The sequence below is a fragment of the Aplidium turbinatum genome, chromosome 6, assembly GCF_918807975.1.
Source record: "Aplidium turbinatum chromosome 6, kaAplTurb1.1, whole genome shotgun sequence".
NCBI lineage: Eukaryota > Metazoa > Chordata > Ascidiacea > Aplousobranchia > Polyclinidae > Aplidium > Aplidium turbinatum.
Window position 1 is genome coordinate 22,245,353 of NC_137477.1, and position 13,305 is coordinate 22,258,657.

The window sequence follows — 13,305 nt, forward strand, 5'->3', positions numbered from 1 at the left end:
CTTGACCATGTCCTGAAGCATTCTTCAAATTCCCTTTTTTCTATTGATTTGATGTGTGCTGATTGGTGAATTCACAGTTTTCCATTGCCGGCTCTGTCTTTTTGTCTCAGGATCGTATTGAAAAATCCACGATTCGTCTCCTGTGATGACCCTTTCTAATATTGTTTCATCTGCATCAATTTGTTCAAGAATGTCTTGACACACGTTCAGACGACGAGCTTTCTACTCTTGTGTCAAGAGCCGTGGAACCATTTTGGCACACACTTTTCGCATGCCCAACTTTTCTACCAAAATGCTTCGGACTGTTTCTTTGTCAAGTCCAAGTTCGCCAGCCATAATTCGAATAGTGAGCCGGGGGTCACTGCGAACCAACTGACGAACCTTTTCGATGTTTGCATCTGTCTTAGAAGTGGAAGGTTTTCCTGATTTGAGATCATCATCCACATCCTCCCTTCCCTCCACAAATCGCTTGTGCCATTCAAACACTCTTGCTCTCGACATGCAAGAATCACCATAAGCCTCACGCAGCATCTTCAAAGTCTCTGTTGCTGTTTTTCCAAGTTTAACACAAAATTTGATGTTGATTCTTTGTTCAGTTGTCATTTTGCAAAATTGAAAACAAAATCACTTTATTCAATAAAAAAGTGTAATGGAAATTGTTAACAGATACTTTACCACCTTCACTTCACTCTCCCTAAAAACAAACGCAACAATGTCATTGTGACAACACATCTGTTGAACACTCAACAGATGTTATGAAACTCTGTGAAAGCATTGATTCGAGTGAGACTTTTGTATTACGCAGTCTGTGGTGTCAGTCGCGTTTCTTTTTAGCCGGACCTCGTATACTCTCTTTCTGTAGGTATCATGGCTGATACAGCCCTTGATGTACAATGATGTTCCAGTTTGATCGATCTCGTGCATCTTGCCAAATTTTAGTAGGGTTTTTGATATGTGGTTTAAAATTGTGCAAAAATGTCAATCTTTGAGCTCCTCTTGACCGTTTTCCTAGTATTTTTCCACTTAACGATAAATCTTCAAGTTCACCTTTCCTTATATGACGTGACCCAAGAACTTCAGCTGCCGCATTTCTACAGATCTCATTATCTGCTGCTCCTGGCTCATTTGTTGAACTGCTCTGTTCGTTCGAAAGTAGATCTTAAAAATATTTTTTTTGAAAACTCCAGCTGTGTAACAGATATGTAAAAAGTTGGCACTAACAACAGAAAAAAAGTTGTTAGTGCCAACTTTTGCACGTTTTCCATTTCTTCACCTGGCAACTTCTGAGAAAACTTCCAGATTGCATCAACGACCAACGTAGTGCAAGAGTTAAAGAAATCTCTACACTGCTACATCAGCAAGAGTGGCTGAAGTCATTTTTTTGGGTATACTATTCACCCTTGATTCTTTTTGGGAATTATGATGTGCAGTGATTGATTGAGGGAATCTTTATTCCTTATCTTTGGACTGCAAAAGCATCTTAGTCTTAGACAGCTTAGTCTTGCTATTTTCATACATTTTAGACTGTAGTGTAGATAGAGGATTTGAACCATGGATGCAGGCTCGATCACCAATTGACAGAGCAAAGTTTTTGCTTATTCATAAAATGTTGTAGTCAGTTTGTTGCATATTTTTTTGAGGTCTATGAGTCAGATATAGCCTATTTTATTTGTGATAAATTATAGCAAACATTGATCCAACTGTTTATTTCTCAGTTACTATAATTGCACTTTGCTTTGTTGGCTTGTGTTTTCGAGGCTCATTGTTTCTGCGCACGCGTCATCTAATTTGGCTTAATTGTTTCTGCTGCGCGTCATCGAATTTGTTAGCGCTTTAGCTGTGGGAAGGTGCCTTCTCAAACGTAGAGCCAGTATTGTTTCACTGTTTACTTTAAATCACTTCAGTTTTTTGTTAAATGCCGTCCGCATGGCTGAAATCTTTTGTTGTTGATATTGTTCGGTGTTTGTAAAGAACTATTTTTAATCCTTTAAAAAGAACAAACAAATAATCTTTAACGAGTTGTACGTTGAAGAAAGTTTTAGAAAAGGATAGGGGAGACTTACAATACAAGCTCCCTAAATTTGAAAGTCTCCTTAAGCAGCCTTGAAGGGCGTGCCAAATTAAAAATAGTTTTTGTTGTCTATGGAAGTAAATATTAAAACTTGTGTTCTTAATATAGCAAAAACATGAACAAATATTAAAATCATGGCAGTTGCTATAGTATGTATATTCATAACGTTTTTAATGATTTTATTTACAGAAAACATCATTCTCCATCAAGTTTTGTATGTAAGCAATGTCATTACTTCTTTTTATGATAGGAGTTGCATCATACTATTATTTATATGTGCTATATTTTGATGAGGCTGAAAAAACATCCGAAGAAGATCTCAAAGACAAAAATGTAACTCAAACAGATTCATCTCAGGCCCAGGGAACTGTTCAAAAGCTTGTTTTTTCATGCAAAAAATTTCTCCTGAGTATTGCTGATCCAGCCAACAATAGTTATGCTGATGCCACCAACACAACACGAAATCCATTTTTATTTCGATCTTTTATTGACAGGTATGTATACTATTTTATAACATACTTTGGCCATACCTTCATAAAATAAAATTGTATATACCATACCTAATCATCTCATGAAGGACGGGTTGATTCTCACGGATATCTGTGAATTTCATTTACGGTAACTTGAATAATTGGAACTGAAGTTTTGTAACGAAAAACTGTTTGAAGATTCAAACCCATCTGCATTCTGCATCATGCATATTTATAATCAAATTCCTTTTTATGCAGTGTAGCTCTTTCATCTAACTGAAAGCATCAAAATGATATTTACAGAAAGGGACTGTTCACCAGGTGTTTCATTATAAAACGACTTAGCGTTCTTGTGGTGAAAAAGAAGAATGCAAGTTATTTTATAAAATGATATTTATTAGCCCACATTATAGATACATAACCATAGCTCAGGGCCAGATTATAAGTAATACAGGCCTAAAGCTTAAATTACTTGTGAGCTATTAATCAAACGCTACAACCCAAATTTAAACAAACAATTATTTGCGGGCGGCGCGTCCATTCTACTAAACATTTACTAAGTTAGATGGATCACCTACGCGTTGGTGCTAATTCTTTTGTAGTCATGTGGTTGCCTTTTTGTAATGTAATTGTGTTTTCTGTCCGTCTGTTTGTTTTCCACACTATTGCTTTTAACCGTTGCGTATTTCTTGTTGCTTACAATCAGTTAGCTAGCTACCTTCAAGAAGTTGAAATTTATTGCATTTTATAAATATTTTCAGATTCCTGATGAGGGCTTAAGTTACGCCGAAAACGTTCGATTGTTAAAACTTTTTGTAAATATGTAAAATATATTGTTGCAATGCTCAACCCTGTGGTATTGTTGTGTCTTGCCTGTCTTTGGTACAAGAAAGCGAACTCTCTCCCGAAACTATATTATTTTTATGTGCGTAGAAACTTCAAAGACCTACTTTGGCTTATAATATGAGTATCAATGCAGTTTCTTTTTTGCCAGTTGGAGTTTTTTCTGTAAAATTATACAGTATGAACTTGGCAACAAAGAACTATTTTTCCTTTCAAACAAATCTTTCATGGCGTAATCATAGTATAATACCATAAGAAGCACAGCATTTTTAAAATATTTATCCTTGTTTTACGACCTGGCCTTATTTATAGTCAAGTGGGTCGAATTTCAATGAGCCTAAAGCTTCAGCTTGTTTACTTGTTTAGCTTTGTGAATAACTCCTCACTGTCATCACTGTGTTACAGATTTAAGACATTTGCTGATGTCACAAGTGCAATGAAAGAGGCTGGCCTGGGGCAGTGCCATCTCATCTTAGGCATTGATTTTACTGCCAGCAATGAATGGCAGGGCAGAACAACGCATAAAGGTCGTTCATTGCACAATTTAGGATCAACAAGGTTAGTCTCTTTACAAGCTCTTTATTGTAATGATCTACTCTTTTGTTTGCTTTCTTAATCATGAAGCTGTGACATCAAAAGTATGTGTAAACATTTCTGTATAGGTGGTGTTGCTTTGCAAGATTTTTGAATGCCAGTATGCAACACGTGCATTGTAAAATAAAATGTATTTTTCAGGAAAAAACTCAGTAAATTGTATGTCAATAAGATATTTTATTTACTTTTTTAACTTAAAAAAAGAAAGTGCTTATGAATATCAAAATAAAGTATAACATGTTGATTGTTGAATTGATATAATGAGTCTTGTGGCTATAATTTGAGATTACTTACAATAAAAATGACTTTTGTTTCAGAGTTCAGAATCCATACCAACATGTCATCACTGTCTTGCAGCGCACGCTGAAGGATTTTGTGGATCTTCATGATTCTGTCTCGTATGGTGATGTTAACGAGCATTCAAAAAAGCTTTTATCTGGCATTCCAGCGTATGGATTCGGCGACACAACAACGAGAGATCACTCAACGTTCTCTTTGAGACCGGATGGTTTGCCTTGTTCTAGTTTCGAAAACGTGTTGCAGTATTACAAAGACTGTGCCAGTCAGAAAGTGCTTTCTGGGCCAACCAGTTATGCACCGATCATACATAAAGCGATCGAAATCGTGGAACACACCAATCAGTATCATATTTTAGTAATCGTAGCCGATGGACAGTTTGTCAACAAAGGCCCGACCACCCAGGCTATTGTGGCTGCGTCTTATTACCCTTTAAGCATCATAGTAGTTGGGGTTGGGGACGGTCCTTGGGAGACGATGCACCAATTCGATGATTGGTTACCTCAGAGACAATTTGACAACTTTCAATTTGTGGAATACGAAAGAATTGTTAAATCATCAAACTCCAAACATTTTGAAGCTTTACTGGCAATGCATATGCTGATGGAAGTGCCAGATCAGTATAAAATGGTACACAAACTTGGCTATGTCGGAAACGTACAAAAAACTAACAAAACCTTTAAGCAACTGTGAGTGTTATTTTTTAAACCACGCTGTGCTACTTTACAAATTTAAGCTTTTTTGCTTTTATTTATACGTTATTGGATGTGCCTTGAGTGTACTGTAGTGTAGAACGTTTCTGTTATGCTATCAATTGCACTGGCCTAACCTACAATGCTTTCAGAAATTATGTCACTACTCAATCTGTTTTTTTGCTATGGTGGACTTTTTTGAACACTTTTTGGTGTTCACAGTTGTTGTTACACTACATGTTGCATATCGACAACACAGCTGTTCAGCAGAATTTGTTTAGCTTGTTTTTACAGAATTTCACTGTGCCGTTTGAGAACTAGTCGCTTATAAAACATTAGCCTCAACTTTCCTTTTGCAAATAAACAAAACTGGAAACCTTAAGTCAGGGGTTCCCAACCTTTTTTACAAAATCAATGGCCTCCCTATTTTTTCAACCTTTTGAAAAAATTAAGAAACGTCATCTTATATTATTATTTTTAAAACAACCGGGAATTGAAGACCATTTCATATAGATTTGGGCAAAAGGTACCAGTGTTTTTATTAAATTTTAATTTATTTCTTTTGTTATATAGTGTTGGAATGGACTTGGAGATGATAAATTTAAAAAATTATTATTTTTCAAATTTTTCCATAGCCCCTTTGAAAAAGGCTTATGGCCCACTAGGGGACCATGCCCCCAGGTTGGGAACCCCTGCCTTAAGTGTTTATCCTTTTCTGTTATACCGACAAAACATGGAAGAAAACATATTAAGTACAGTAGTACACCGGAATGGCCCGTTTCGGTGAGTCCGATTCGGTGAGTCCGATTCGGTTAGTCCGATTCGGTGAGTCCGATCCCTTAACGGGGGATTTTTTCAATTTTTTTTTTAATTATCGGGTACCATAGCCTAATTATCATTGCCGTTTTAGGGTTAGGGGTTAAGGGTTTGGGTTAGGGGTTAGAAGTTAGTAACTCACCGAATCAGACTCACCGAATCGGACTCACCGAATAGTAGCAGACCCGTAGTACACAGTACACACTCTTGTTGCACCATACAACTTTTTCTACCGGCAGTGAACAGCTAAACTTAATCTAGAAGTATTTTTTTCAGATAGTGAAAATTTGAGCTGTTTATTTGAGCAGTCACAACAGAAACTAATTAAACATTACAAACAGTACATCAGCAGATTTATTTGAACATAATGCGTTCATCAATGCATAACATCTAGGATTTGCAAAATACAAAACACAAAAAATGTTTGTGGAATTAAAATATGGAGAGAAAATTTCAAGTTGTTTATAATTTTTGACAACATTATAATTAAGAAGTATATATTTGAGTTTTTGTTTAATAAACCATAACTTTCACCGTGATATCGTAATTCCCAGCACCTTAAATAATTATTATTCTTACTTGTCATTTAATATCAACACCAAGATGGGTTTGCATACATGAGGTGCAAGTACGTGGGCACTTGCACTCACAGCGATAGGAGATGGGGGTGCAGGGAGGGGAGCAGTCGCACGCTCGTTACAAAAAAATGTCGCAAATTTTGGCAATTGTAAAGTGTTGTGTGTATAAAATATATTTGCAAAGACAGAATTTAAGAAAATTTTGTTCGCACCCCCAAAACGTATATTTCTCCTACGGCTGTGCTTACACTTAGAAAATAGCGCATTTCCACCAACACTATCTTCAATTTTCATAAAAAATATCATGGTTTCAAAACTTTTGCTATAGTAGACTGCCCCAATACCGTAACTATTGGCTCATGTCTCTTTGTAGTTCGGAAAGTGAATTACATAGAAACTAGATTTGTTTAATTTATGTATTAAATCAAGTTCTGTGTGACTCTATTTCAAATAATTTGGCACTTAAAAGGCAACATGTTGAACACATAGTGCAGTAAGCACAACCGATGCCATTTTTGACATTGCTTCAACGAAGCATTGTCTTGTTAAGCGATGCCAATTATAGCGTGCTTGCTAACCAACCAGCCACTTTTGTTTGATATTGCCATTATTTCTTATAACGCCAGTAAATTGCAGCCGCGTCAGTTTTAATTGTAGCAAATTACTCATTGTACTAAATTTAATGTTTTCTATCGTGCAATAAGTGCTTAAAAATTCACTTCAACTTTTTAATTTACATTTAATTGATTAATCGTGTTATTTGATTATTATTGTCGGCTTCTTACGTTTTATGCAACAATTCGCTTGCAGTTTCTTAGTCGTGATGTTTTCATTGTTTTTTCCCATGTGGAATCCTAGGCTGTGGTTCATATGCGGTTTATTGGCACTCTTAAAGCTATAGAAATTTTTGACTGAAATATTGACAAATGTGATTTCTGTTGCTGCCATCGCAACTGTTTGCAAATTTAGCCTCATTTCATTCACCACTATAGATAAAGTAAATGTTCATCATGTTTTAACTTGAAAAGAACATTTTAAATACAATTTTAAGCTTTCAAAATCCAATCACGTGATTGCACTGTTGAAAAAAATTTCCGAAAGTTTGTTTTAGCTACCAAACCTATAAATAAGCATTAAGCAGTGGTTAATTTTAAAATCATACTACCTCCTTCATCGACAGGGAAATTTCCTCCATCCGAGTGAGCTAATAATAGAAATGGAATAGTCAATCACATGAATGAGAACAGCAAGCAGGTTAAGTTAAATCGTGTTGTGTAAATGTATTGCTAACTTAATTTTTGAAATAACTTTTTGCTGTTGCACAATGCATGCCATATAACGAAGTAGATCACAATTTTCTTCCACAAGTTATATATTTCATACAATCACCTTGCGGTTCTATGTGACTAGGTCCGGACTGAACTGATGAAAGAATTTAAGGAATTGTTGAGTTGCAGTTAAATTGTCAATTTTGTGTCCCTGATTTTGATGTGTACTGTATTTTTGTTGCTGCAGAAACAATGCCATTTAAGCGTTGTATTTTAATGTTTATCGGTCAAAAATCATATCTTCGTTCTAAGCACAACTAGAATCACCCCTCCCAACGTCATTGTCTGGATCCCCGTCAGTCGCATTTGGTTTTTTCTTCCATTCTCCTTTTTCTTTCAATCAACTGGTGCAAGTTCAAGGCAGCCGGTCCTTTTGTGCAGCAGGGTTTCAGTACCAAAAATAAATGAAAACGTGGTAAATTAGTCGCGTATTTTGCTGCCTATTGCCGGTCACATTTTCTTGTGCTGAAACTGAAAATGCTCTCAATTGCCGCTGCTCAAATGTCAAACATTATTTGCTAAATAGTTACAGCCCACAGCTGTGTCCGCTTTGTTGATACCGAAGTATATTTGCCATGCAAATAGAAACCAAATGTTTCCACCACTCTTTCCTTCAAGACTGTTTGTTCTCCAGGCACGAGATATGGGCCGTGCTTGACATTTTGTCTGTATTTGTATGCACTTGAAGAGTCTCTTAGATATTACGTTGACTTAACGTTTTTAAACTTTAAATTGTTGCAAATGTTTCTTGAAGCTTGTTCTATGAAATAAACTTTAATGGCCGATGAATCATTGACTGCAGAATTTTTTTCTTTCTAACATTAAACCTGATGCCAGTTGGTTTATATTTTACAATTCGATAATTTTTTTCTCATTAACGTTTATTTTACAACTTTTGAAAGGTTCAACGATTATTCTAAAAATGCGGTATTAAACCAATAGGCTTTCTCGCGCCTTGAATGCGAACCGAAGTTAAGTTCCGGTTGAGTTTGACACAGAAAGGAATAAACAACGTTGTATTCAGCTGTTAAAATTTATATCATATTAGCCTCCCAAGCGATCTAAAATTTGCGATTTGAAGAATTTTATTGAGCGACTGCAATTATTTATGACGTCACCTCGTCTTCTTAACAACGCCACCAATAAATCAGTACTTTTTTACATTAATTTAACGTCTGCAGACATAAAAAGCACTGATTTTCTTGCTGAGGTCGCAATGAAACAGTCGCATACCAAATTCGGCTATGTGACGGCATGCACGAAATGCGTTCTTCATCTTTTACCATATAAAAATACTAAATTAAATTTCCATAATCTGACAGCATAGGCAACTTAAAAACATAAATAGTAGCCGAATGAGTTCTTGCCCGTGGTGCACAAACTATTGTTCCGGAAACAATGAAACACACAACGAAAACCTCAATGGTTATTTGCAAAACTTCGTTAAATTAGTTTCTAGATACTGCAGCTTACTTGCGTTGGAGTCAATCAGCTATTTCCTGCCGCCAGTTACGTTGGGTGATGCTAGATAGATGTAAGTGTTAAAGCTTAATTTCGACCACATAAATTCAGAAACATCTGTTACTCGACATCAATCGATGCTGATTAGATATTTCCAGTTAGCAAGCTAATGTAAAAAAAACGAACTGGTTTGTTTGCTCTGTTATATGTGATGGCATATTGAACTCGCAAATCTTCTAGAATCTAGAGGGCAAAAAGCAATAGCCTATCATCGGCGTGCAGTGAAACTCGTGGTGATTGAGGCCAGTGGTGCCGAAGTTAGTTGAGGATTGGGGGGGATAAATCAACATTTAATCAAATTTTAGACGATTTTGAACATTGAGGGGTATGCATACTTTTATACACAATTTTAGTGGTACCGGTATTAAGTTTATTAAACAATCACTGGACCTCGGTAAATTAGCTGCTAACAGCATAATATACAGATAAGAAATCATGGAGATAAAAGTGCTACCAGTGCTCTTGTGAATGACTGCTGTAAGATTAAGAAACAAGCAAAGAAAAACTGGTACCTCCAGGAGGATTTGAACCTATGACCTTCCTATAAATATTTAGTTTTTTCAAAAATAACAAAAGTTATTCTTTTCTTCTTGTCCTCTTATTCACCACAATCACCACACTTAGTGCACTATAGGACAAAGTCACTAATCAAGAGACTGAAAACGATGGAAGCTACAGAAGAACATCTGCAAATTTATCACAAAAATAATAACTTTCAAAGACATCACAAGAACTTGTTACAGCCGAACATATTGCGTCTTACGGTAGTGGGCATTGAAAACTCATTAGCAATGTCATTTATGCTGATGTCATTAAGAATATTTTGCTGAATGGTGCAAACAATGCTAGCACTCAACCTATCCTGTCCCAAAGTATTACTCAGCCAGGTTTTCAATCTACGAAGATTGGAAAACGACCTCTCACAAGCAGCAAAACTTACCGAGCAAACTAAGAGGATCTCAATCAGCTGGAGTATTTGAGAATAGAGAGGTTTTTCCAACTCGGACAATGTCTGGTAAGCCCTTTTAGCATCGTACAGAGATTTTGCTCCAGTTGCCTTTCTGAATGAATCAATTTGATAACTCATCGATTGTCTATTCAGCTCTGGATAATTTTTGACCATTTCAGGAACTAAGCCGGTTTTGAAACTTTGTGCAAGTTGTTTGTAGCTTACTTTTCCGAATCGGAATTCAGGCTACTTTCAAACCGTTCGGTCAGTTCAGAGATAACTCTTTAAAAATTTCATTTTCAATATATTTTTCACTTTTGTGTTTTATTTTCATGTTTTTATTTTGTTGCACAACTTTTGAGGTTTTTGCTTAGAAACTCCGACTCGCAAGACAACGCCAAGTCATCTATTATCTACATGGCCATATGAATGGCCATATAGATATTATATAGATATATGATCTCAAATTGCTTCATAGAAACGTTGTTTTGACATTCTGTACATGAGAAAATGTGATCTTTAATTGCGCTTTTCTGTACAGAATTCAAATTGAGGTGTTCCCCAGCTCTAGTCGATAAATGTCTTGTTGACATACCGATGTATGTCAGGCTTGCATCACGCAAACAACTGAATTTATAAACGACATTTGAGATCATGTCCAGAGGCTGGTCTGACTATCAAACTAAGATCTTTGAAGCCTTGTACATAAAACGTCACAATCCACTTTTGAACAGACAATTGTATGCTTGCGGCTCGTCTTTCTTGCTCTCTGTATTTTAAAATTAGTTTTTTCGCACCTTGCCTTTCTACCATATCATGTGATCTGTTTAACACCTTTTGAAGCAGTTAACTTTGATTCTCGTGGAGCCTATCGTTGAGTTTGAGCTAGTTAGAAGTACTGTGCAGTTTTTGTTTTTTCCTGTTTATAGATTTTTTGTTTGTGTCTGACAAAAATCCAAGTCGTGTTACATACTACCTGAAAAGTGTTTCGGTGCTCGTACTGGTTGTTTAATTTTCGTGGTTGCATGTGAAATATTCACCGGACCGCAAAAATATTCAACTTGTCAAAATGGACCTTTGCTAAAATTAGTTGAGTAGCCCTGGCCTAGACCCTAGATGCTGAAACTTTTTCTTTCACTGCGGATGTTATGGCACAGGTTATCGTGTTGTATTCATGCAATTGTAAATTAAGTTATAGAAAACTTTGGCCTTAACGCTTTTGATCTTTTAAATCTAACCATTTAGCGTCTGAAGTGCAAAATTTGGAGGACTTGAGCCAAGGAAGAATACAAAGAGGAAATTTTTGCGTACGTCCCCTCTTCAAGTCAAAATTGTCTCAAAACCTCAAAAAATGTGGCAAATATTAAAGAGCTTTTGCTCACGATTTTAGATTTGTTGAAATAATTTTTCGATTTTAAATCGTGCTAAAAGGCAAAAATTTTGCGCCTTCGGCGCGAAACATGCCGCCTAAGACGCTGCATAAGAAACTGAAGCTTTCAGTAATGCGAAAGAGGGTCTGGGTGGCAACCTTCCAGAAGTATGTGATGCGATAATCCAATAAACCCCCTGTCGATGTCAAAACATCGTTCCCGCCCCTGCTTAAATTACCCCCTCCCACTCTCAGGAAGTGCCCGGAGCCCCTGCAGTTGAGTGTCTGTAGTAGCTGCCATCAAGCCTCCACCCAATCTTTCAGGGACTTTTCTTTAACAGTAATTCGAGATGCTTGCAAAACAACTAAATCGAAGTAGTTTACAACTTCATAGCAAACATTTCTTTCTAAATTATTGGGGGGGGGGATGCTGCCAAAATATTGGGAGGACATATCCTCCCCATCCCTCCCTACTTCGGCACCACTGATTGAGGCGCTGATATTTTCCTGACTTGAGTAACAGGTTTATATTCAAACTTTGATAACTTGCGTTATTTTTTAAGCTTTATGTTTTGACCACACTGCTGCTACAGATAGATAGTTTTACCAGATGAACGCAAAATGAACTCCAAAGAACAAAAGTATAAGCAAAGTGCACTGACTTCCATATTTGTCTAACATTTTTCTATGTTGATTCGCGCAACGTGACATACCTTTGTCACTGATTTACTGATGAGATGATATTTTTTATTTTGTACATCTTGCGATACAAGACAAGTAGGATGTTGTAGCTGTTGCTGTACATCATGACAACGCAGAAAAGAGTCAAGCCACGTTCATCACTTTCACGAGTTTTCAGCATCAAAAAGCATCATATTTCGGTTTAGCCATAATTTTCTCTTATTTCCTGTGCATATTTTCTAAAGCAATTAACGTTTTAATGCAGTGTCTTGTGATCATAAAAGTAATTTGGCTTGGAAGAGATATTATTTAGCTTTCACTATAAGCAAAACCTGTTCATGTGGCCAATATTGGTTTCAATCCAGTAAAATATTTTATTGGAAACAAAGCGTGCTCTCAAGGACAGTGCAGAAGAATAGTTCTTCTTACACCTCAACCAAACGTGAAACAACTTCATTTAATGATTTATGACGTAAGTTATGCTATACTATTACTACTGTGCATAGTCTTTGATCTCTTACTTGCAAAGTGTGCGACTTCATTTTGATATGCCAAACAAATCGCAGCATTTGAATAATTGTGTTTAAAATTTTATGAAAAAAAATCACACAAGAAGAGCGAGATGCATTATTAAGAATGAACACCAACATGAAAATTCTGCAAACAATTAAAACAAAAATTTGACTCATATTTTCGTCACAGAAAAAAATTGTTTTCACACGAGCTTGTTCGATCATAACACGCTAAAATTCGGCATCGACCTGCTATTACAGCTAGATTATTTTTAGTTTAAGCCTATTCAAGTCGAAAAAAAATTGATTCAGCAACACAATGAAAAAAAGATATAATAAATTCATAATACATCAAATGATTTATTGTAAAGATATTTGCAGCAGTTACACAAGTGTTGTGCTTTCGACGTAAAATTCTCACGAGCAACAAGAAGTTCTGCATTTTTTACACGTCTGTTTATCATGTTCATGGTAACAGCGTTAAATTGTCAAAGTAAAATTAAGTGACAAACAAACATAGGCTGATTGGTCAAAGTAGAGTCTATTTAAATCAAAATATTATCATGGGAAAATTTCAAACAAAG

The 13,305-nt window shown here is 36.1% G+C and overlaps 1 protein-coding gene and 1 pseudogene across 1 annotated transcript; one reads left to right on the top strand and one right to left on the bottom strand.

Annotated features, from left to right (window-relative positions):
- Positions 1 to 222: 222 nt before the first annotated feature.
- On the bottom strand, positions 223 to 603 carry LOC145772507 (protein GVQW3 pseudogene; annotated as a pseudogene).
- A 1,662-nt stretch (positions 604 to 2,265) lies between these two features.
- On the top strand, positions 2,266 to 5,209 carry LOC145771659 (uncharacterized). The gene is made up of 3 exons (XM_082583387.1): positions 2,266 to 2,565; positions 3,790 to 3,942; positions 4,296 to 5,209. Exons 1-3 carry the CDS (start codon positions 2,297 to 2,299, stop codon positions 4,966 to 4,968), a joined length of 1,095 nt encoding a protein of 364 aa, XP_082439513.1. The 5' UTR covers positions 2,266 to 2,296; the 3' UTR covers positions 4,969 to 5,209.
- Positions 5,210 to 13,305: the final 8,096 nt, after the last annotated feature.

What these genes read in the sequence shown, in the direction of transcription:
- LOC145771659 (XM_082583387.1), top strand. Translation starts at nt 2,297, where the DNA reads ATGTCATTACTTCTTTTTATGATAGGAGTTGCATCATACTATTATTTA. An exon ending in TTTCGATCTTTTATTGACAG is followed by an intron (nt 2,566 to 3,789) that starts GTATGTATACTA and finishes ACTGTGTTACAG; the next exon opens with ATTTAAGACATTTGCTGATG. An exon ending in CACAATTTAGGATCAACAAG is followed by an intron (nt 3,943 to 4,295) that starts GTTAGTCTCTTT and finishes CTTTTGTTTCAG; the next exon opens with AGTTCAGAATCCATACCAAC.